The sequence below is a fragment of the Podarcis cretensis genome, assembly GCF_951804945.1.
Source record: "Podarcis cretensis genome assembly, chromosome: 5".
Lineage (NCBI taxonomy): Eukaryota > Metazoa > Chordata > Lepidosauria > Squamata > Lacertidae > Podarcis > Podarcis cretensis.
The window spans coordinates 26,541,926-26,566,181 of record NC_137174.1 but is presented as its reverse complement, the minus strand read 5'-3'; the positions used below and the strand labels follow the sequence as shown (position 1 = coordinate 26,566,181).

At 43.8% G+C, this 24,256-nt stretch overlaps 1 protein-coding gene and 1 long non-coding RNA gene across 4 annotated transcripts in view; one reads left to right on the top strand and one right to left on the bottom strand.

Annotated features, from left to right (window-relative positions):
* Positions 1-202: 202 nt before the first annotated feature.
* The window catches only part of PHYHIPL (phytanoyl-CoA 2-hydroxylase interacting protein like), an 81,041-nt gene continuing 56,987 nt past the window's right edge, over positions 203-24,256 (bottom strand). For all 3 annotated transcript variants that reach the window (XM_079975726.1, XM_079975728.1, XM_079975727.1), the window contains 4 exons: positions 12,016-12,212; positions 4,409-4,583; positions 2,868-2,985; positions 203-862 (listed from right to left, as the gene is read on the bottom strand). In XM_079975726.1, coding sequence (XP_079831852.1) covers positions 328-862; positions 2,868-2,985; positions 4,409-4,583; positions 12,016-12,212 — 1,025 coding nt within the window. In that variant the 3' untranslated portion in view covers positions 203-327. The remainder of the gene's footprint in view (positions 863-2,867; positions 2,986-4,408; positions 4,584-12,015; positions 12,213-24,256) is intronic.
* LOC307215962 lies at positions 742-2,613 on the top strand. Its single transcript, XR_013838803.1, has 2 exons — positions 742-879; positions 2,288-2,613. It is a non-coding gene; the product is annotated as an uncharacterized lncRNA (long non-coding RNA).

The window sequence follows — 24,256 nt, the reverse complement described above, 5'->3', positions numbered from 1 at the left end:
CACCACCGGTAGCCAACGATTTTTGAATGTGGACAGGAGGCTACAGAAACATGAGGACAACACAACATGGGGTGAGTGTGCCTGCCCTAAATATTACAGTGGGGAGGGGAAAATCTGGACACAGGGTGCCATGGTGGTGGTGGAGCTGCTGCTCTGTGCCAGCTGCATTGTTAAGCTCTGCTTGAAGAAGACTATTGAGGAATTTGATCACTGGTGTTTGCTCTTGGGAAGAGCAGCATTATGCATGCGTCTGATGAGAACGGATGGCAATGGGGAATAGGCCACAGAGAAGGCTCATAAGGAAGAGTTGGGGGGGGGACCACTGAATTAACGTCCAACACTGATGTTACATGTCTTGCAGCTGGGATCTTTCTTAGCGTTGGCCGTCGACAAGCTCATGAGCTGGTGGCCTGTGATTTCCGCGACGGTGCCGAGGGAGAGATCCACAGGGTCAGTGTAAATCACTTCCAAGATTACATCCTGCGCGTGGTGGTAGATCGTCGCCCCGTCTTCTTCAGTGCAGGTCAGGAATTTGTTATCCTGCAAGTTCAGCTGAGGGAGGCGCTGCTTACAGAACTCGTCTCCCGGCGAGCCGGCGGGCGCAAGGACGAGGATGACATAGTGGTAGGCTGTGTACATGCAGTAAAAGTCCCCAAAGTACAAGTTAGTATTTGGGTTGAAAAGTTTTTCCGCCGCTATCTCAAACCTGTATCTTCCATAGGGCGAATCCTGCGGGGGCTTCCCAGTGTTGAATTCGGTGTGGCAGCTGAAGAAGATGCCCTCCAGCTTCCCGCTGATGGGAGAGCCATGGCTCCCACTGTTATCCTTGACCGAAGGCTGCAGAGCGCTCCCGTGCTGCTCTCTAGAAATGAAGGAAGGGTAATGGTTTATATTTACAGGGGCATCAGTGAGCGAGACATTAGGAACTTAAAGAAGCTGCCTTGGGTCAAGGAAGTGGCTTTAAACAAGACCTCTGGTCCATCTAGCGTGGTAGCAGTTGCTCTCCCTGGTTTCAGACCAGGAACCTTTCCTTTGTTTGATCAAAACAAGCACCCAAGGTGAACCACTGTATTTACACACCTTCTGCCACTCACAAAAGCATATACCCCTTTCCCATTCAGGAAAACAAGCTATATAAGTGTGTAGGCACAGATCTCACATTCTAGCTTTTTAAAATGGCACCAGCAATTGTGCTTTTGGTGTACAAAACCTCTGAGACTTGCTTTCAGATAGGGCCAATCAATGCATTGCTTCTGTTGGGCAAAGTGTGGAGAACTGATTTCAAGTCTGGAAAAATTAGAACTCAGAATTGACAGATTTGCCGCAGTCTAATGGCAACAGAATGCTAAGGGTCTGTTGGGACTGGAATAGAGTATCCAGAAAGAGGGTGTGGCTGGCTGGAACACTGAATGTGGGAATTCCATGCTGCAACATTTTGCTGCAGGCAGCAGCAGCAACAACCACCTCCCTGATTCTGCAGCACAGATTTATGTGTGTGTGTGTGGGGGGGGGGCAATTCCTAAGACTTGCTACACAGATGCGTACAGAATGTGCCACATCGGTGAATTACGGTATTCATGCAAGGGCAGAGTGTTACTGACTTCACCAGTTCTATGCTACTATTAAGTGAAGCCACAAGGCAAATGTTAAATGTTTATCTTCCTGAAAGTGCCACCTTTCTGTTTTCCTAAAACAAGACTGAAAAGAAAGTGTATTCAAAATAAGATTAAGCTGCTGCAGATGAGCTAAACATCAAAACCACCACCAGTAAATAAAATCCATCATCCTGGAAATTGAAAAGGGCCAGGTAACCATTCTTGAACGGCAGTACAGTGACATCCAGTGGCCAGTTAAGCTAATTACAGAACGTTTATACTACACTGATTCAAGTACATTAGAACAGAATAATTAGTCTGGTTCACACATCATGGTAAGTTAGCAAGCTATGGTTTACCATGAGTGAGCAATTGTGCTCATGCAGCCTGCTAAAATTGTGCCCTACTCCTCCTTTTCCCTAGTTCCAAACAAACTGTGAAAGGAAGCCAAAGTATGTTGTTTGTATGTTTTGGAGATAAACAAGCTATGAGTGCTGGTTAGCACATAACACAACTTCAACTTGTTTTGCTCCTGCCTGGCTTGGGAAAGGGAGCAACAGCAGGGCAGGAGTTTAGCAGGGTGAACAACACATTTTGCTCACTGATGGCAAGTCAAAGTTTGGCTTACTGACCTGCTTGCTAATTATCTGAGGAAATGAAAGAAGCTGAATCCTGTCTCCTTTCTCAAATAGGTGACCAATGACAGTGGTGACAATCTGCACTTCCAGCCCTGGAAATTGTATACACAGGTGCCCAGTTGCATATGGGATTCTCAGTTGAGCAGCTATAGAATTCTACTGCTCCCTCTAATGCGGGGGAACTCAGGCCATGCCAGCCCCACTGAGAAGCAACATGGGGTATCTGTATTCTCTTATGAGTCCCAAGGTTTGCAGAAGTATATGTATATATTTTTAAAGAGAGGTGCACAGCACAGTGTTTGTTACAAGTCCCATACGTCCTTTTGTACTCTAACTGAATCCCAACAATGGCAAATTATGAATAAATGACTGTATCTGGAATTTTTAAAAGTCTTGTTTTGTGCATGTTATTTTATAAAGCTGTCACCCACCTGAAGCTCTCAGAGGTGGCACAGATTATAGAAACAAGTACCTGGCTACTAACTTCACCATGTATAACATGTATTGGTAGCCAATGCTGATCAATAAAGAAGCTTACACATAGGCAGCTTTCTTGTTATGTACACAGTGGAGAAAACCTTGTCCTCAGCTCCGCGCAGAGATACTTGCCTTTGACAAGTCCTGGTTCTCTTACCTGATGTAGTCAAAGTATTCCTTGTGCTGGTTCCGATAAAACACAGAAAATTTAAGCATGCGTCCTGCAATCACTTCCGCCTTTTCCAAAAGCTGTGTTAAGTGGACCTTTGAATAATCTGTGAATAAAAAACAGTCTGCTAGTGGGAAGCAACACACAATGTTTTCCAAAGTCCACATGGTGATGCTCTACGCTCTGGGGTGAGACAGAGGTCAGTGGGGACCCTGGAGCGACGATCACGTTGGAAGTTCTCCAGCTCTCATTCTACCCTTAGAGAACATTCGAAACACGATTCTTTTGCTCAAAGAACCTGGGCAATGTAGCTACAATTCCCAGAAGCCCTTAATGAACTGCAGTGTCCAGAATTTATTTGGGAGAAAGAATGTGTTCAGACAGCCACTCACACATTTTTCACGTTTTTTCAATTTTTCAATTTCTATTCCATCCCTCATCTGTAGATCTCAGGGCAGTTCACAAGATAAAAATCACATACACACACACACAGCATAATAAAAACAAGAACAAGACCAAACCAATAACTCCGACTTCCTCCTCCGACAAACAGATAGGATGTTAATTATCCAAAGGCTTGGTTGAAGAATGTCTTTGCCTGGCACCTAAAGGTGTATAATCAAGGCACCAGGCAAACCTCCCTGGGGAGAGCATTCCACAGATGGGGAGCCACCGCAGAGAAGGCCCGTTCTCAGGTTGCCACCCTCTAGAATTCTTGTGGAGGAGGCACATGAAGGGTGTCAGATGCTGATTTCAGGGTCTGAGCATACTTTTTTTTCTACCTAAAAACACAGGGTGGACTTCAACATCACACTGTTACGAATGTTCCATTGGTGCAAATGCTTCATTCAGCTTGGCAGATGGGACGATTCCCCCCTCTCCTCCTGCTGAGGGCTGTCTTGGGGCTTCTCCCAACCCCCCAGGGACAATTTTGGGGTGCACAGAGGTGCAAAGAAAAGGAGATGGGGAGAAGCACCATTGCTCACGTAGAAGTCCTTGCACAGGGCTTCTGGCAACGGGGCTCATAAGGTGAATCCCACCCAAAAGGGATTAGCTCCAGACTAACATGCTATTAAGGGCTCCCTCCCAAACCCACTAATTAACACAAAGCACACTAACCTCTGAGCTTTCAAAGTGTTTTAGTTCCAAGTGAAAAGCAGAAATAACAATGTGACGTTATTTCTGCTCACAGCAGCAGGAGGAGGAAATATATGATTAATATTACAGCAATCGGGGTAGGCCCATGAAAGGATAACATTGGTGCCTTCACACAGAAGGGAATTGCCAAAAGCAAAATAGCCTGAAGGATGGGTGCATTGTAAAAAAGAATCACTCAATTAATGGCAAGTCTGTAAAACAGTTATCTGTTGTAAACAGAAATGAGTTAAGTCACACATCTTGAAGATGCTTCTTTTTCTATGGGTGATATGCAACTAAGTCATCCTCAGAGCAAACCCAGTGAAATAAATGGACATACATTACTTAAGCCCATGACCCCATGAGCTGGATCTTCATAGCAAAGAGCTCACCTCCTGTACAAAATTCTATGATTTCGCTCCATTCTGAAACCATGTAATCACCATCAACTTGCTTTGATGCAGTCTGCACAGCAACGGTGTACTCAGTTCTTGGACTCAGGAACCAATGTCCACGGACAGTCATGGGCAGGGGAACAGCCTTTGCCACTAGTTTTGTGGGTACATCCTAATTGGGCAGACAAAATGGGGAGATCAGGTGCATGCAGAAACAGCAATAGCAACAATGACCATTCTAATCTCAAGTGCCTAACACAACCAGGCACTGTACAATGATTTAAAACGTTTATTGTTAGGGGTGGATGAAAAAACAGCCCATTTAAATAGTCTCTCAGAACAGGAATTTCTAAATGCATTTTATATTGTCTTTGAGCCAAGTGCAGTGCTGGAGCATTTGGCGAATGCACAAAATCTATGGATAACTACGTACAAATCCATGTATTAGTCAGGTAGGTCTAAATTAGATTTGTATTGAAATATGAAAAATACCCATCTCTTCAAGCATTCCCCCATACGAACTAAATAAATTTTTAAAGTTCTGTTGGTGCCTAGGCTGCCATGTTAAATATATGAGCCTTCCTTTTTTTTATGCTCTCTAGTTGAAATCCTGCTTTCCTATCTTGCATTAGTCACCCCAATAAAATCAACTGAATGGTTGACTTTGGGCAATGCAAAGTATTTGGCTAGGAATCCTTCTAATACAGCAATTGCTTTCTGATGAAACTGGAATTACATTAAGGCAGAGCAGCATTATCTGCTATTATGCTAAAGCAGCGTGCATAGTTCACAAAGTTTAATTTGCATTTTGAACACATGCACCTGTAAAAGAGGAAAAGAGAAAAAAAAATCAACCCTATTACCCTTCTCATAGAACAGAATCTGGGTTAACATGGCTTTCCTCCTCTGGAACAACAGGCTGGAATACTCTAATTCTGACCATTATGTGCCTGGCATCCCTTACCCCCAAAGCACTAAAAGCTCTAACTGCAAAATTAAGGAATTGGCCAACGGACCCAAGCCTTTCATTTATGCACATTAGCTTCAGTGAGAAAGCTTTGCGAATTTGTCGTGAAAAACAAAGCACACCAGTTCTGAAATCTAAAGAGGTAAAAGCAAGGGAATAAAAATAAAGGGCACAAGGAATGATTTGCAAAGCAAACTGCACTTGCTAGCAAGGAAAAGGTAGCAATATGAGATGGAGCGTTAGGATGTCTTGGGTCCATATAGTTCAGGAGGCACACACAACAACAAAAATATAAGTTCCAGCCTACATGAGCAGTAAGATTCCCTAGACTGCAGCAGGAGGATCAAGCTTGAGGATTCCCTCACAAAAAGAAATTGCTGCACATAGAAAGTGAGCAAGTCAGGTTCTAGCCAAGTCTTCTCCCTAACATGCTAGTCTTCTACATACAAATAGGTGATTTTTAAGCTATATCTATCTAAATATTGAGGAGAATATTCAAAACATGAGATTTACCCCACTCTCGGTCTGAAGTACAGTTCAGAGCCAGTTTTACCATGTAATAGGCACAGACAATCTGTTAACTATTTGCAATAGGAAGGACCCATTTTTGTGCCCCAAGTCAAGTGCCTGAAGCCCTTGCAATGCCAATAAAATTTTGTCACTCAGTATGTTGTGTCTGTGTGTAATAACTACTGGTACACCCTTCCCATTTGTTTGCATGTTCAGGACATTTGTTTTCTCATTGGTACAGTGGTACCTCGGGTTACATACGCTTCAGGTTACATACGCTTTGGGTTACATACGCTTCGGGTTACATACTGTCAGTGCTGCCCAAGGTCCCAGCACACAGAGAACCAACGCCAGTCCGTGGTTATATACAAAAGTCTTTATTGAAGTTCAGTTTCGATTTCAAAGCCGCACTACGTCTCAAACTCTAGACCGCTGAAGCTCCGTCTGAATCTCCACCCCCCAGACACCAGTTTAAGACTCTAGCCTTGCTCCACCTCCTCCTCTGCTCTTTCCTCCTCTGGGTCCGCTTGTCCGCTGGGGTGTTGCTCTTTCTGGACTCTTCTGATGCTGAGTCCCCGGATTCTTCCCCCTGCCTCCGGCGTGCTTTAGGACCTGGCTCCCAATCCGTGCTTCCTGCTGTCCCGCGCGCCTGTACATTTGAACTTGGCGCGCGCGCCCAGCCAGCAACCTTTCTCCTGACCGTTACACTGCTCCTGTCACTGCTTCCCCCCTCGGGGGGGTAGCTGGACCTGACTTCCCCTCCGTTCCCTCACTCTGCGATGGAGGCGTGGCCAGCTCTGACTCATCTTCTCTCCCTACTGGAGGAGACGCTGGCCCTGATTCATGGGACTCTTCCCCCCCACTCCGCTCTGGTGGGGGAACTGGTCCTGATCTCCCGCTGCTGCTTTGGGAGTCCCCGCTGGCCCCTTGCTTCTGGTGTGTCCCCCCTGGGACCCCCCTTGCCCTGGCCATCGGCGCCCCCCTCTGGGAATCTTCTGAATCGCTGGAGAAGCTCATGGAATCTCTCGGGCCACTGTCATACTCCCCTACGCTGCCCTCAGATTCTTCCCCTTCGCTCTCCGTTTCCTCTCTCCCCTGTGTCTCTGCTCCTGAACCCCTGACACATACGCTTCAGGTTACAGACTCCGCTAACCCAGTAACAGTACCTTGGGTTAAGAACTTTGCTTCAGGATAAGAACAGAAATCGTGCTCCAGCGGCAGCGGGGGGCCCCATTAGCTAAAGTGGTGCTTCAGGTTAAGAACAGTTTCAGATTAAGAACGGACCTCCGGAACGAATTAAGTACTTAACCCGGAGGTACCACTGTACTAATGTAACTGTACGTTAGTACAGTTTATAGTTTGTAAGTCACCTGGAGTTACTTTGGTAAAAAAGCGGCCAATAAATTTAATAAAATAATAACGAGCAACTATTTAGGTCCCACAGCAAAAATGACACCGTTTCCCCACAGCTCTGAAATGACCAGTCTCAAATTGACAGTGCCCCCCCCCCCCAGCGCAAGCTCAGCTTTCACAATAAATATAGCAATTCAACATTGCTTGATGACAGGTATACATCACTCCTCTATGTATAGTGCCACCACCCATTAATGGGCCTGTACATAAGGTTTTTTATACATTGGGCAGGATTGGCAGAGAGAATCAGAAGCTACAGAGTTCCATGTTACTGCATAGAAACAAGAGAGGCAAGTTGCTGAACCAACATAATAGCCAAAGTGAAAAATGTAGAGGGTGGCTCCAGAAGCCGAAGAAAGGGAAAGGTCCATGTGAGCCTGCCCACACCTATGGCATGCTGGGAGATGAAAGTCACCAATGCCGCTGAAAATTCACCAGCTGGGCCTGCTCCTGCGCCTTTAACAACTGCGAAACATGCAGAAATAAGTTGGGGTGATTGTAGAACAGTGTTTCCCGAACTTGGGGACAACAATTCCCATCATCCCTTGCTAGCTAGGGATGATGGGAGTTGTAGTCCAAAAACAGCTGGAGACCCAAGTTTGGGAAACTCTCTTGTAGAGCAGGGGAACCAACAGCCATCCAGCACCAAAGCTAAGCTAGAACTAGACCCAGGATAGGATGAGTTGAGGTACTGTACCAATATCGCCTAAGTAATGTGTCTCTTAAGGTGCTGTCTGGACTTAAAAGCAGCCATTTCTGGGCATTTTGGAGAATGAGTGAGCATAGAAAGTTCTTCACGCAACATGTCAAAGCAAAAGGTTATTTGTTCATTACATCTTAATTCAAACCAGATTCCATTCACTCCACCAAGAACTCTATTACGCTCAGCAAAAAAAAGAAGAAAAAGATGGAATGTGCTATTGATGAATAGCATCACTCTCATATTTCACACAGTTATGCAAGATGCACCTTCAACCCATATAGAAAGAATATCAGCATGCCTATCAAGTTCCTCTCTCGGCTTAATTATGCTTAGCCTTCAAAAAGAGGTTCAAATGCTGTTGCATCTTCACAAGAGACCCAACGTCAAAGAAACCGCATTCTCCTTTCCATTCTGTGATAATCCAAATATTGTTATCATCTAAACACAGGAAGTTTTCCACTCCATAATTCTAATACAGCGCAAGTGTGCACAGATAGAACTCTCTTTTTATCTGAATATCAAACGATACAAACAATTTATTATGTCTCTTTATCCAGGCAGATAAATAGCACCCAGTGACGTGCAGCAAAGGGCTTCAGTTTGTACGCAACTGAAGTGTGGGGGAAATGGTCCTGTTTGAAAGGAGAGTACAGTGTGCAGGGGAGTGCAATTTCAGATTTTAAGAAAGAGAGCAAAGAGATTACAGTAGCTGGGCAACAGTCACGATAATGATCAAAGATTAGGCTTCTGGGTATCATCAAGCCTTGGCTATATTCAAGACTATCCTGTGCGTATGTTCATCCTATGCAAGGACTGAACTCTCCGGAATTCTACGCGGTGGTTTGTTTTTGAAAGTACTTTGCACAAAACCATCTTCTTAAGTCATTCTGTTCACAAAATGCCTTGTAACTCTGCCCCATATTGTTTATTGCAAAATCGATGTAAGTGACTTTGACTTTTCTCTCTCTCGAAAAATTGCTTCACAATTGATTGTGCAACTTAGGTTCTACTAATGCTAATCATTCTTGGCTGCCATCTCCACAGGTAGTATTTGTCCCCCGGGGTCTTGTGGCATCTTCTTGGCAAAACATTTTCTTTTTATTCACCTTACACTTCTCTCTACATTTCTGATTTTTATATTTTCCCTTTGTCATTATGCAGAATTTATTTTGAGTAGAACCTAGTTGGTAATGAACTATCTATTAGGTAATTAAATATCAGTAATGTCTGAAGTGTTCAAAGTTTTGTGAGCTGCAACACCCCCCCCCCCATTTTTAAACATTTGCAATTTTGTTTTGAAAGAAAGTCCTCATGAAAAATTGCCTCTAAATTTCTCCTAAATATGTACTTCATGGCATGTGAGTTTGCCTAACATGCATTATTTTGCAAAGCAACTTCCCCTAATGATGTACCTTTTTATGCATACTTTAGTATATGCTTTTTTTGTATACATTATAGGTGAACCACACTGCAAAATTCAGAAATGTGAAATTTCCAAAGGATGGCTGTGTTTTGGTTTGTGTACAGTGGTACCTCGGGTTACATACGCTTCAAGTTACATACACTTCAGGTTACAGACTACGCTAACCCAGAAATAGTGCACTCGAAGGATGTTTATAGGTTTACACTACTTGTTGTGACACACCAAGCTGATCACAGCTCATTTGTCAGGTACCTGCCCACCCCTCAACTGGCAGGCAGCACAAGCAGTTGTTATATGGAGGTCTTGGTGGCTTGCCTATTGCATCTGTTAGGTTACATTTAACTTGAATAATCTGCTACATACTTAAAGATATTATATTAAAATGTATTGTAGACATTATAACTTTGTACCCAAACTTTTCCTTCATGCAAATTCTGCTAAGCCCATCAAACCTATTAATTAAGGATCTTCTAGCTCCTTGTCTTCTAGTCCAGGCAGGGATCTTCTGAAGTCTTTTTTTAAAAAAAATCAGTTCAATCTGTTATAATATAACTGCCAGCGGGACCAATAGTTGCTGCTATTTTAACCTCCGCTTTCCTATGGGATAAGTTTGTCAGCTGAAGTATTTAGCTTCCCATTCATCTCTCTCTCTTGTTCTCCTTGCCTCTTAATGTCTTCTATGGTCCTTTCTTCTGCTACTGCCCTTCACCCTCTATGTTTTCCAATACACCCCAATGTTATTTTTTAACCTGCCCCTCAGATTCCTGCCAGGTTTTCTAATTGTCAGGGCACAACATTTTATCCCGAAGCGTTACAACTCTCCTTTTCATTTCCTTCCACTTTTGCATTTGATTAAATTTCTCTGCAGGGGGCAAACCTCAAAAAGATACCATAATATTGATGCGTTTGAAATCATCCTTCTGATCCATGGGGCAATGGGCATATAAGCTGATACGTTTTCCCAAACAGGCATACTTGAATGTGCCTATAGGGCCTTCAGCCTTGCCAGTTACTAGGAGTTTCAGAAGGCTTTTGGAGAGAGTTTTGCAGGCATTTTGCGCTACAGAATCAGTGTGCCTGGTTAATATTTTCTGCACGACTGGTACTTCAGCACGACCCTGTCATGTTTTGTGTTTAAATTTGTCTTCATGATTTTAAAACGCCGCAACTATCCTCAAGCCTATGGAGAGGTGGGAAAGAGGAGATCCATACCATAAATTAAAAGCAAAGCCAACAGACATGACTTCCCAGAAAGAATCCTGGGACCTGTCATTTCCCTCTCACAGGGCTACAATTCCCAGTACCCTTAAACTACAGTTCCCAACATTTTCGGGGTGTGTGTGTCATGTGGTTCAAAATGTGCACTGGATGTGCTTTAAATGCATGGTGTGGGTATGATGTCAATACATATAAGGCACCTGGTTTAAGGAACTCACCATGACCCAGAGGTTTGTGAGGCTCCAGTTTGCTCATGCGTTGTGGTCAAACCCCAAACTACTAGAACAGGGCCAATAATTTTCAGAGCATATGTTTGGACACAGTCTTAGTAGCCTTAGGGTAGATCAGCTACATTGTTTTATAATAACCATTGATCTGATCCTATTACCCCGTAGCACCAAACATTGATTTCTTTTGTCCCCCACCCCCCCGTGCTACTCACCCAGAAATGTTTTATTTCTTCTGCGAGACCTAAATGATTATTTCTGTTACAACGCCTTTTCAGTTCTTCAAAAGTACCTCACAGGGTGAACTATTGTCATTCTAGTATTAAACTGCTTTTCTTTTTAATTGACACCTTTTGCCCCACCTCAAAGCATAATGTGGTGTAGAACTGATGAAAAGGACACAACTGATGAAAAGAACTGATGTCCAGGCAAAAATTAATAACCAAGTTGATGTACGTGGCAATTCAATACGTACACACACACACACACACACTGGTGTGATGTATCTTTTAAGCTGCTGCTTTTATAACATCGGGGAAGCCATTTTGCAGCTTTCCCCCCTCAGCCATGCCTTCTGGAGTAAGTAGGCCACATATCTTGGTCAAAATACTTGAACAATAGAGTTTAAAGAAACACCACAAGGATCACATCACGACTTAAGATGGTTCACGTGTGTATACTGTTTTCCCTACTTCTTCTCCATATGATCTCTCATATGTTTGGAATCACAAGGAGAAAGGTTGGTGTGAACCAGGTTTATGTTTGAAATGAGGGCTGTATGCAAATGACCTCTTAAAATTCTCCACCTTGTTTGAGGAGAAATAAATCTGGGCAGTGCGGGTGGGTGGGTGGGGGAAATGACATTTCTCTGATGGGAACAGAAATTATCCATCAGTTTCTTGGGGGTAGATCTCACTATTAGGACTGGGGGGGGGGAACACTCAACTGGAGTTAAAACACGGACTCAATGGAAGCCTTTTATTTGGCAAATTCACCACTTTAGAGATTAAGATCACCACCTCCTCCCTTTCAAGTGTCACAACCAAAAAGCATTTCAGTGATCTGAAAAGCATGTAGAACTTTGCAGTTACTCAAAGCACATTCCACTGCTGTACTTTCTGTTTGACAAAAACAAAAACATACCTTGTGCTTAAATTTGTTGGAATTCTTGTTCTCTTTCTTATTTAGATCAATGAAGTAGTGAGTGATGCGTTCCTTAGACTTGGAATCCATGTCCCACGAAATCTTGAAGGAATCACAGGTGATGTTGCTGATTTTGATGTTGTGTGGAACAGGAAGCTCCTCCATCTCTGCAATTCCACTGTCTTGCGATTTGTTCCCTGTACAGGAGGGAAGAGAGAATAAAGAATCTCTGTCATTGAGAGTGGCGTTGGAGATTGATTGCCCCTTCTAATTTTCCTGGAAAACGAGAGGGAATTGTTTTCTTCATTAATGGTGCAGGATTAGGGTGTGTGTGTGTGTGTGTGTGTGTGTGTGTCTGTTTTAAGAGGCCACAATGCTGGGCAAGACCAGGGGGTGGAGCCAAGCCAGAACCTGTCATGTCACACAGGCAGAGCAGAAATGGGAAGGTGAGAATTTGGAGATTTTTGGATCTCAAGACCTGGTCCATACATGCCATACTCTGAGGTAGAAGAATAGAGATTGCTTGATTCTGGGGTCCATACAAGGTGGGGTTTCTGTTGCATGGGCAAATCTGGACACAATGCTTCTTATTTCTTTAACTGCAACTTGTTGTTGATATGATTTAAACAATAAAAACTGAGCATCCTGATCTGGGGAGACAAATAAATAAATGACGCAGTTGCCACCTGAGGCCTTAACTGCTACAGCAGGCCTCCTCAACCTCGGCCCTCCAGATGTTTTTGGCCTACAGCTCCCATGCTCCCTAGCTAGCAGGACCAGTGGTCAGAAATGATGGGAAATGTAGTCTCAAAACATCTGGAGGGCCGAGGTTGAGGAAGCCTGTGCTATAGTCTATTCATTTTACTCTTTTGTACCAGTATTAGTCACCTGGCAACTGTACACAAGGGACAGTGCATAGGTGCTGCATAGATGCAGAGCCTATAACTGGACTGGGGAGCCTGTGGCCCTCCAAACGTTGTTAGACTCCCAGTTGCCATCATGGCCAAGGGGTCAGGGATGATGGGATGTCCAACAGCACACTCATAAGCAGGGCCTGCCCGCAAACACAAATGGGATTAATCCACGTGACTCAATGCTCATCAGCATTAGTTAAAACTAATGCTTCACAGGAAAGTCAGGCTGAGCTAATGTGAGTTTTTTCTTTTCTTTTTACTATCCTGAGAGACATATGAAGTAATTAATGTCAGAGAGAATTGTTGCTGTTCCAGAAATGATTGCTTTGCTAATTTAATAGCTAATGCCAGCCACTATTCCAGTCCATTGGAATATTTTACTTACTTACTTACACACACACACACACACACACACACACTCACTCACTCTTTAATTAAGCTTCAATGCACATTTTAGACATGGGTGCTAAGAAGGCCTTAATGCAGGAAAGGAAATGTTTGCTAGCATTTATAATCAGCAGCAATAAACAGTAACATCACTTTTATTGCACAGCCCAGTCAGAGCTTGTGGCGTGTTCTGTGCAAATGGTACAATATGTTTTGGAGATTTATTTACAGTGGTACCTTGGGTTACATACGCTTCAGGTTACATACGCTTCAAGTTACAGACTCTGCTAACCCAGAAATAGTACCTCGGGTTAAGAACTTTGCTTCAGAATGAGAACAAAAATCATGCTACGGTGGTGCGGCGGCAGCAGGAGGCCCAATTAGCTAAAGTGGTGCTTCAGGTTAAGAACAGTTTCACGTTAAGAACGGACCTCCAGAACGAATTAAGAACTTAACCCGCGGTACCACTGTATTTGGCTTCTATACAAGAACTAAGCATTTGCATTTGGTTCAGCATCCCGCTTCCCACAATAGTTACCAAATGCACCAGGGAGCCCGCAAGGAGGGTTTGATGACAATGGCACTTCTCTGTTGTTTGTTCATCTCCTTCAACTTAGTCAGAGACAAAGGGCCTATGAACCTGGAGGATGAATGCTATCTGTCAGCTAATTACCAAGTAGAACCTCCAGGTGCAGAGGCAGTGTACCTTTGAACAGAACAGAAAAGGCCTTTTGGCTTCAAAACCTGCTTTGTCAAATTGCCTTTTAAAGGTGTCTAATCTCTTATGTGACGCAGGTGGCGCTGTGGGTTAAACCACAGAGCCTAGGGCTTGCCGATCAGAAGGTTGGCGGTTCTAATCCCGGTGACAGGGTGAGCTCTCGTTGCTCGGTCCCTGCTCCTGCCAACCTAGCAGTTCGAAAGCATGTCAAAAGTGCAAGTAGATAAATAGGTACCACTCTGGCGGGAAGGTAAATGGCATTTCCGTGCACTGCTCTGGTTCGCTAGAAGCGGCTTAGTCATGCTGGCCACATGACCTGGAAGCTGTACACCGGCTCCCTTGGCCAATAAAGCGAGATGAGCGCCGCAACCCCAGAGTCGTCCACGACTGGACCTAATGGTCAGGGGTCCCTTTACCTTTACTAATCTCCTATGTACAGTACAGTTGCACATTTAACTAATGTGATTTCAACCTTGAAGTTGAAACTGTGCAAATTAAATGCATGCAAGGAAATGCTATGGCCTGGACCTGGGGACTCCTATGTGTGAAGCACATGCTCTACCACTTCAGGAAGTTCCCATGGTTTGGATTTGAGCAGCTGTTGATGAAGCCTGGGTGGCAGAGTAGCAACTGCTATTTCATGGGTGGGGGAACCTGCCCCCTCAGACACTGAAGGGCTACAGCTCCCATCAGGTCTAAACACTGGCTGTTTGGGCTGATGGGAGTTGGGAGCCCAGCAATTGGCAACCTGGGAGAGGGTTTCAACAGCAAAAGGCAAGGTGTTCTGATTGAAAGACACTTTAAGTGCTTTTCTGGCATAAAAGCAGAAATTAAAAGTGTGTGTGTTTGTGTGTGTGTGTGTGTGTGTGTGTGTGTGAAATCAGGATGGGTGGACTCTGAAACTCGCCACCCTTCTCTCAAAAACTAAAGCCCCAAACCACCACCAATGTAGCACCCTGCTTGTGGTTAACGCTTAGCTGGAATGAAATATTCAACGCAGCAATAGAGAAATTAAAATAGTAATTTATTTGTCAGACAAATAAATATGAGGCACAGTGGTATATGGTTACCAAGCTCTGGCCTGGCCTCTTGCCATTCTGGCCAGCACTTATATTTCCTTAATCCAGCCCCCTTGCTCCTCCTGTGGCTGCCTCTGTCCAATCAGCCTGGTTGAAATTCCTATTGGCTGTTTGCTAGAGCCAATCACAAAAGATACACCCATTTCCTTCTTGCCCTTTTATGGAAATCAAAAAGCTATATATTCTTCTATCTATAAATGACAAATAAGTAGTAATATATCTTACATGTGTCTCAACAAGGAATCTTAATTACCAGCTCACCTCTTACCCTCCTTGCCCTATTGCCTTCCAAAACAGATAATTAATCTTAAATTTTTATCTTATGCATATGTCAAGGATTGAGTTCACATCAACATTGAGATCTCCTTCATTTGAAGGTTTCTAAACAAAAGGCCTGACAACCATATATCAAGAGCGCTCGATTGGCGTCTTCTGTCTGGCAAGGGGGGGGCTGGTGCCTGACTTAATTTCAGGATAGTTACAACTCTTACAACTATATGAAATAAGAATCTAGCATTTCTTAAATCCTTTGCATAATTATATTTAAGCTAATATATTTAATACATAAACAACCTTTTAAAAGGAAAAGAAATCTTAAAAGGATCTTAGTTTAAGAAACAAACAGCTTTTGAAAAGTCTTCCCAGAAAATGTTCTGTTTCTGCCAGCTAGATGCTTTTTCACTGCTCTTGACCTTCTTAACCTTAGGAAGAAGATATGGCTCATTTTACTATTTATCCACCCTTAATTTGTAGGGTCAGTGTAACCTTGGCTGTCAGCCTGTAATTCCCTTTTTACGACTTTGAGAATTGTTTTCTGCTATAAATCAGGGGGGCCCCTTGTCTAGGAGTAAAAATATCTTGCCAAGGTTTTTAGGCAACTGGTCTCCTGGCATAAAATATTTGAAAATCATTAAGCTTTTTAAGATACAGGCCCTGATTAAACATATAAGCTTTAATAAAAATGCAAGCTTATGATTAGATGCCTCACCAACACTTGGAATTTGCCTCACTTTTATTTCTTGTACGAGGGAAGTTTTTGTATGCTGCACCACAGCACACATAATTTCAGTGCAGGTTTGTTTTTGGGTGTTTGTTTTGGCTCTGCTCCCTAGGACAGCAAAGTGCCTTGGATCAATCAGCCTATCAGTATGCAAATTACTGCACTATCCATCTCTTGTTAATGCAATTTCCTCCCACCCCCCTCCTTAGTGCCAAACACAACATGCCATCTTTTTTAATAAGAAAAACCCGATTCTGGGCTTCTACAAATGTGTGCCTAGCAATCCTTCTCCTCTTGTCACCTTCGGTCACAGTTCTGGGTGTATTTACAGTTGCACTGCATTTCCAAAGAGCACCCTGTCAGATTTCTGCAGTTCGTGCAGGAGAGGGAGGAGCCAAGTGTCCACTGACATCCCACTGCCAAGGGAGAAGTGTCTGTACTAAAATTAGGCCTTCTCTCCCGCATAGCAGCTCTTTCCTGCAGTGGTGCCACCAGCAAGTGCGAACGCAGGCAGGGCTATGTGATGTTTATCTGCTTCATGCTGCATGAGACGGTGGGGAGGTGCAAACTGACACTGCAGAAGGGGAAAAGGCAGAGAATGGGGAAAAGGGGGGGTGAAAAAGACACCGCACCGGGAAACCAAGAATGTGAGGAGAAAGAGATAAAGCAAAGGGGCAAGGAGAAAGCCGAGCTAAAACATTTGCAGTTGATGGAAAGCTCCTGCTGAATGCAAACTCCGGACTCTAGCCAAATGGCCGTGGCTCTCATTCCACAATTTAATGTCCAAGTCTCCTACAGTTTCTCCTTGAGTGGATGCAGGAGCTTGTGCTGTTAACAGATGCATTACAGGCAGGAAGTCAACAGATGTGGTTCTCACCAGCAAAGGGAGGCAGTGAGGAAGAGCCGCACCACCTTGCATGCCTGCATATTGCGCAGCATCGCCCCTCCAAAAGGGAGGAAAAAATTGCCCCAGAAAGAGATGGCAAACCATGTTATGCAAACCAAGCAAGAGGTGTTCCGGCTCCGGACAGGATGATTCAGAGTTTTTGAATGAAAAAGGCTGACTCAACGACTGCAGCTGGCTTCCTTCATTTATTTGTAAATAACCAAAGAGCTTCTCTTAGTTGCTGGGACACGTTTTGGCATTTTACAGCAACTCCAGCAGAAAATGCCTGTGACTGTAACAAGCCCAACACTTGGACCCAACAGTCATGGCAGTGAGGTGGGTAGTAAAATGCAGCGGTCATCTCTGTTTGTGGGATGCATGTCCTAGGCCCCGGAAAAGGCTCTCGCTTCTGCATCACATTTCCAAAGACTGGGACCACACAAATTCAAAAGAGATGAGAGAACATGTGGAAAGCAGGAGTCAGGATAGCTCAGTTGGTTAGAGCGTGGTGCTGATAATGCCAAGGTTGCAGGTTCAATCCCCTTATGGGACAACCGCATATTCTTGCATTGCAGGGGATTGGTCAAGATGACCTCAGCATCCCTTCTAAGTCATTAGTTGTGTGATTCTACCTTTAAACTGGATCACAGAGTGATGAGGGCTAGTCACTTTTATCTCTAAAATGACACGTGCACTGGGTCATTAGACATGCCCAGGAACGGACTGCCTCCATCAGGCATTGAGGCTAAGCAGCGAGAGGAGACAAGTCAAGGCTTTCTAGGCACTGCATTGTGTTCAGTTCCCTGGTTGCTCATCATTTCATCCCCTCAATGGGCTGGCTTCTTATCATCAATGGTGTGGCTCTCCAGATGTTGCTGGACTTCAGTTACAGCTATCACTGAACATAGGCCTTGCTGACTGGAGTTGATGAGACTTGGAGCCCCAAGTACCCTATCCTTGCCCTCCCCTCCCCCTAAGCATGTTTGTCTGTACAAAGGAACATTTGGTTTCCCACCCCTACCATAAACACAAAGGGGAGGGATCCTGGCCAGTGATGGCTCCCCATTGCTCTTACTTTATGTTAAGAATGCAAGAACTGTGTTGGTTAGATCAGCCTTGGAAGCTCACAGAGCATGGCAAATATAAACATTCTCCATTGTTTGTCCCTCTGCATATTGCAATCAAGAGGTATACAACTTTGGTTGACGTGAGCAAATTCTTCCAGTTCCACCTCATTATGCATTAGATTCCAACATGATTGTCTTCTGGCCAGAATGAATAATTTTGGAATGTTGATAATGTATTTTGCATACAAGGAGAGGAAAACATATGACGACCCAGCTTCCTTAGAAGACAAGATTCTTATTCTTCTAAGCAACATTTTCAGGTAAAATGTGGGCCTTAAAAAAACACACGTCTTTATTTTTCTTTCTGCTCTGGTGCACTCCAGCAGAACATAACATAACATAACATAACATAACATAACATAACATAACATAACATAACATAACATAACATAACATAACATAACATAACATAACATAACATAAAACACAACACAACACAACACAACACAACACAACACAACACAACAACACAACACAACACAACACAACACAACACAACACACAGAGACACAGGCTGGGAAATAAATATCAGCTTTTCAACACTGTGGTATATCACCAGCCAAACATTGGGGTGTGGCGATATACCATGATGTTGAAAAAACAAGCTGCGTTGGCCTTAGCCTACGAGGCCCTGAGTGAAATTGCCATAGCTCTCACTGCGGGAGCTGAAGTGCTTTCACCCCAGCGCCTAGTGGGCTGGGACAATGTAGCTTGTTTGAGCGGCTCACAGAATCATCCCCGGTGCTCCCCCTGCTTGCGTGGGAGCCAGCACCAGGTTGGGGGGGTCCTTTAACTGCTTGGCTGAAGGGAGTGGCAACCTCACACTCCTTAGCCAAGCAGTTTAAAGATAAAGAGGGAGGAACAAGTTGTATTGGCACCTTGCTGATTTACCTTTTTTTCTCCCTCTGCGCAGTATGAGGGCAGAGTGGGATGGCAGTTTCACTCAGCGATATATCGCTGATGGAACTGCCACCGCTCCTGAGTCCCTCTGCTAGCAACACTCGCTGGAGGAAGTCGCTAGCAGAGGGACTCAGGAGCAGTGGCCGTTTCATCGGCGATATATCACCGTGTGAAACCACCATCCCACTCTGCCCTCATACCGCTTCTGGGCGATATATTGATGTATCACCCAGGCCTAACACACCCAGCTTCCCTACAGGACAGGCACCCTTAAATATTTGTTTTATGTTGCCTTTCTTAAAGTTCTGGAAATTATATAGGCCCCCCCCCATAAAAACATTGGCAGATTTCAATTGTGGCAGCCCAGAGGTTTAACAGCCACCCCACTTGTGGGAACCCAATTTTTAGTGTAGTGTACTTCAGTGGGTGGCTTGCGAAAGATGTTGCACATATGTTGGTCCAGGAGCACCTCTTGATTAATGCCAATTGTCCAAATTATGGAGGAACCCACCACAAATCATGCTGGAGATGGAGTGTCGTCCATGGCAGGGACACACTCCCAGGTTGCACCTGCTCTGCCTTTCAAGTTGGGAGACATGGGCTTGTGTGGCACAGCGGGCTGCAGTGAACTCCCTAGACCCCACTGGGGAGCATTGCCAGGATTTTTGCCTCATAAATCCTGGCTTTCCCCTGCCTGAACCTCCTCGCTGTCCATGGAGGGCACTGAGGAGCGACCACCATTGACTTGCGACGTAGCCGGAAACCCTAGTGCAACTTCTACTGTTCTACTCTCCAACAGTTAAACTTGTACGCTACCTCTTGCACAACCACTTGTCCTAAACCAGTCCTCAAAATGTCTCATGCTGATGTTATGCTGGATCTCACTTGTGGATTCAGACGCAGTGCCCTGCCACTGCCAGCAAACACCTTAAGCACCCGTAATTAATAGCTGCCACTGACGTACCGATTTCTGGTTCAGGCAGGCAAGTACAACACTTGATCACACGATAGCTTGTTCACTTGCTGCCGAACATTCAAACTGCCTCCGTTAAGTCACATTGTGTGTTTCTTCAGGTGACCTCTGAGTCTCTGTATGAGAGAGTAATTTCTGCCTTTTCACTCCCTCTGCACTATTCAGACATGTGCAAGAGCCTTTTATATTCCCTGCTATTCATCTTTTTTCCTGAAGTAAAAAGCCACTACCTTATAAGCCTTTAATTCACAATAAAGGTGATTCAAGCCGGGGAGCTAAAAATCTAAGCCACATCATTCTTCTTCTTCTTTGAGCTCTGGACTAACCTTTCTTTCTTTATTATTTCTTTATTATTTTTACAAGTTAAGGTAAAAAATACCCTCAAGGAGCCTTACAATAAAATAAAATATTAATGTACATGAAATAAAATATCAATAGATGTAATCAATAATGAACACCAAGGCCCAGTGTATTAAAAATACCGAGGTGCAGCAGAAATAAAATAAAATATTGATAAATATGAAATATCAACAAAATCCAGCAAATACACAATGGTCCAAAAAGATTAAAATATAGTACCCAACTACAGCCAAAAACCATCAGCAGATGGGCTGTCAGCATTTCACACAACATTCCCAGTGTGAGAACTGCAAGAACTGACACCCTCATAATATATTTATTTATAAAAAATATTTGTATACCGCCAGCAATAAAAATAAAAGCAGTTACACACACACACAAAGACACATGTGCATACAATAAAAACATTAAAATTTCTATCAGAGATCATCCTCTATTAAAGTAAAATATTTGCTTAATTGCCTGCACAAGTATAATGGTAGTTTTGTTGCTTTATTTTGAATTCTTTTTCTTAACACTGAATTTGACTTTTTTGAGCTGAGCTAAAACTGATCCTAGGGTTGAATTCTGAACCCATCAAAACAGCATGCAGAAAAGATTTGAGGGACAGTGGTATATCCTTCTACTGAAAACTACCCACTTGACAAGGACGTTCAAACACGTGCATCTCTGGGTTTCATTTTCACGCTTAAGTTTTCGCTCTTTTCCCTCAGCCCTTTCAATTGCATATACTACAATGCACTTTGCACCTTAGTTCAACAGAATTTACCCTCAGGTTACCAGCCCACAACTATTGGCATATGTGGACAGGTAGGCTGCTAAAAGTTTGTTGACCAATGTTCACAAGTGATTACATATTGATTTGTAAACTCAGCATTTTTGGACAGCGGTGGCTTCATACGGGGTGGAGGACAGTGAGAGGGGATGCCCATGGGCCAGACAGATCACTTGCAGCCAGGACATACTCTTATCAATCAATTATAAATCCCTACTAACCTCTTGGGCCAGACTTTGATAGGCAATCATGCCAAAAGCAGCTCTCTTTAAAATGGGGTGTAGAGGTGCCACATATGTGAAGTATTATGATGGCAACCTCTATCCGAGAGCCCTTAACAGCAGCAGTGTGGGCTGGTAACCTGAGGGTAAATTCTGCTGAAACTGCTTAGAGGGCAAGCCTAAACAGAAAGGTTTTCTAGGCATCCTGGGCAGCCACAAGTCAACTGCTCTGCCTGATTGCCAAGAAGCTTCCTTGTTTAGTCTCCCTGTCATTTTCTTGCTTGGTGAGAGCTGCAGGAAGGCACAGAGATTGTAGCGCTTCTTAACATCCTTCAGATCTGGGGCGTGCTGCAGGTTTGCTCAATTTGCCCAAGACTACAATTCCTCAAGGACCGCCTTTCCCCATATGAACTGCCCCGAACCCTGCGGTCATCCGAGTCCCTTCTTTTTGTGCCTCCTCCACACAAGGTCCGGAGGGCGGCAGCGCAAGACCGGGCCTTTTCTGTGGTGGCTCTCTGTTTGTGGAATGGTCTCCCCAGGGAGGCTTTCCTGGTGCCTTTATTACGTATTTTTAGGCACCAGGTGAAAACATTCCTCTTCTCCCAGGCCTTTGGCTAATTAAACAACCTACGGCCTTTTAAATGTGTTTGTGGGATGGGCATTGATTTATTGCCACTCTGTTATGTATTTTGTGTGTTCACTTTGTATTTTCATGATGCAAACTGCCGTGTGATCTTTGGATGAAAGGCAGTATATAAATTTAATAAATAATAATAAAACAAGTAATAATAATAATAATAATAATAATAATAATAATAATAATAATTTCCAGGCCAAATTCTGTGAAGTTTGGCATGGGAGGTTCTTTTCCTCCTATACTCAGGAGTGCCAATTTCTAGGAAAGTGCTTAAGGGAAAAATACCACCAACACTCTACAGAAGAAACTGTTTAAATGTTGCGCTAATTTTAAACATAGTAAAAATAAATAGCTCCTTTGGTCATGCGCAAGGATGCCAGGTGGGGAACAGGACATTTACCTCAAGCCTACAGATTTTTAATGTCCAGAGGACAGGATCACACTTCAAAACGACCTTGACAGATTAGAGAACTGGGCCAAAACAAACAAGATGAATTTTAACAGGGAGAAATGTAAAGTATTGCACTTGGGCAAAAAAAATGAGAGGCACAAATACAAGATGGGTGACACCTGGCTTGAGAGCAGTACATGTGAAAAGGATCTAGGAGTCTTAGTTGACCACAAACTTGACATGAGCCAACAGTGTGACGCGGCAGCTAAAAAAGCCAATGCAATTCTGGGCTGCATCAATAGGAGTATAGCATCTAGATCAAGGGAAGTAATAGTGCCACTGTATTCTGCTCTGGTCAGACCTCACCTGGAGTACTGTGTCCAGTTCTGGGCACCACAGTTCAAGAAGGACACTGACAAACTGGAACGTGTCCAGAGGAGGGCAACCAAAATGGTCAAAGGCCTGGAAACGATGCCTTATGAGGAACGGCTAAGGGAGCTGGGCATGTTTAGCCTGGAGAAGAGGAGGTTAAGGGGTGATATGATAGCCATGTTCAAATATATAAAAGGATGTCACATAGAGGAGGGAGAAAGGTTGTTTTCTGCTGCTCCAGAGAAGCGGACATGGAGCAATGGCTCCAAACTACAAGAAAGAAGATTCCACCTAAACATTAGGAAGAACTTCCTGACAGTAAGAGCTGTTTGACAGTGGAATTTGCTGCCAAGGAGTGTGGTGGAGTCTCCTTCTTTGGAGGTCTTTAAGCAGAGGCTTGACAGCCATATGTCAGGAGTGCTCTGATGGTGTTTCCTGCTTGGCAGGGGGTTGGACTCGATGGCCCTTGTGGTCTCTTCCAACTCTATGATTCTATGATTCTAAGTGTACGTCTGAGCCAACAATAGTGATGAAAGCTGTGAACAATTGTTGCTCTTTTCTCCCCACCAACGTGCCCAGCACATGTCTGATTCACAAATGGCTAATTGTATAATTAACTTATTATCCATTTGAGCAGTGACTAAAAAAGAGTCACAGTTGTCGAACGCTATGTTAGCACAACATGAACTAGCACACTCCCACTCTTCATTACTGCCTTTCTTCCAGAACAAACACTCAAAGGCAAGCGAAATTATTTTAATTGCAAAATAGGGTGAAAGAACAACCTTTTCAAAAGGACACGTTATAGAGCTGAGCTTCTACTCTCACTTTTTCACTTTAAAAAATGAAAAACTAAAATAAAAATTTCCCTTTCAGTCTTCAGGTAGCCAATCAGATACTTCTGAGAAGTATGCCATGCTCCTTGCTGTTTGCCCCCAGAAATAGAGGTATGTTGTCTCAGATCTTGGATTTGCTATCATAGATGACAAATTTGTTAGCAGTTCATTGGCCCATCCTCCATGAATTTGTCTAATCTCTTTTTAAAGCCTGCTAAGCACTGTGTTGGTTGGATATCTGATGTTGCCTCTGGTGATCTGGTGGCAAAAGGCGTTGCAATGACACATTTTTTTGTGGACAAGGCAACTTTTTCAGAACTGTTGAGGCAGTTTACTCTGTAGCATTGCTAGCTATTTCGTCAGGGGCTGTGCCAGTTTATGGAACTGAAAGATGGCTTGAGCCATCAACCCAATGGCCCCTAGGCACTTGCTTCCCAGGCTTCCTCTGGGTTACAGAGGGAATTGTGGGCAATAAAAGAGCAGCAACAGCTGGAACATGAGAGGTTTGTGGCCAAATTTTAATACCACAAAACAACCATCTAAACCTTGGTGGTGGGACCAATGAAGATACCTTTTCTCATCAGAAGAAATTCAGTGTAGTACTATGGATAACATTCTGTCAACACTTAGCATTTTAGCTTACCAGACCGAACAATCCCCATTCC